We start from the raw sequence: 1,093 nt of genomic DNA on the forward strand, positions 1-1,093 counted from the left end.
AAATTCTCTCCCGTGTGACACTATTCCAGGGGGTTTTTTCGAGCGAAGAAAATCTCTCCCACCGAAGAAATAATCTGTGTGATAGTAGCTGGATGTTGGGGTGAAAATTTTCGGAAAACATAATAGCGAGAGAGAGAGTGAGAGAGAGAGAGAGGCTGAGAAAAAATTGTGCCTTAAAGTGCCTTAGACGACGCATGATTAGAAGTCTCGTGTTGCACCGAGTGCTGTGATTGAGGCGTGTATGTGTGCCTTCCATCCGCTTTTCCACCGACGGCCCGTTCTTGATCTCGACTCGGCTGTGTGAAAGTGTTGGTTAATTAGACGAGAAAAATACCCCCACCGTCGCCTGGCGCGCATTAGAAGAAAACGCTGTGATTGCATCGAAGATCAAGTATTTTTCTAGGTGCTTGTGTGTGTGTGCATTGTCCGTTTCCGTGCACAAACGATGACCGTCGGAAGTGTGAAACACCCGAACATGTTGCCCCCGCCGGCCGCAGCCTCATCCACCCGCGTGCCCTCCTCCTTCGACTACAACGGTTCCGGAGCGGGTGGCAGAGTCGGTGGCGGCGTAGGCGGTGTGGGCGGCGGTGGCGGCGGCGGCGGCGTCGTTGGTGGCAACCTCCAGACGAGCGGTCGGATCAGCCCGAACGCCCCATCCACCATGACCGGCATGACGCGGTCCTCCACCAGGCGCTGCCTGCTCGGCAGGCCCGACCCGACCGAGACGAGGCGGATATACGACCAGAACATCCAGGACGAGCGGCAGCGGAGCATCGCGCGGTACGGGTTCGACACGCACACCAGCAAATTCGTCCCGTCCAGCCCGCCCTCGATTGCGTCCGCCGGGCTGCACCATCGCAACCTCTAACCCCTAAGCTAGGAGGTTCCTCCCATCCACCATCACACCGCACGGAGAGCAGAAAAGACGCGCCACCAAAAGAGTGCAATACCGCCAAACACTGTGGGCTGTGTAAAACAAAAGTAAAAAACAAACTAAGAAAACGAAAACAAAAAACCCCCAGAAACACCATGAGTTGGTAAACAAACGAGCAAAGTTGGTTAAAATTGTGTAAAACCGTCATTCCGTTCTTTC

At 54.6% G+C, this 1,093-nt stretch overlaps 1 protein-coding gene across 1 annotated transcript; it reads left to right on the plus strand.

The window, feature by feature from the left end:
• Positions 1-445: 445 nt before the first annotated feature.
• Positions 446-868, plus strand: LOC131284587 (leucine-rich repeat and calponin homology domain-containing protein 2-like). The gene has a single exon (XM_058313449.1). The coding sequence runs from the start codon at positions 446-448 to the stop codon at positions 866-868; it is 423 nt and encodes a 140-aa protein (XP_058169432.1).
• Positions 869-1,093: the final 225 nt, after the last annotated feature.

This window comes from Anopheles ziemanni, chromosome 3 (genome assembly GCF_943734765.1).
Source record: "Anopheles ziemanni chromosome 3, idAnoZiCoDA_A2_x.2, whole genome shotgun sequence".
Lineage (NCBI taxonomy): Eukaryota > Metazoa > Arthropoda > Insecta > Diptera > Culicidae > Anopheles > Anopheles ziemanni.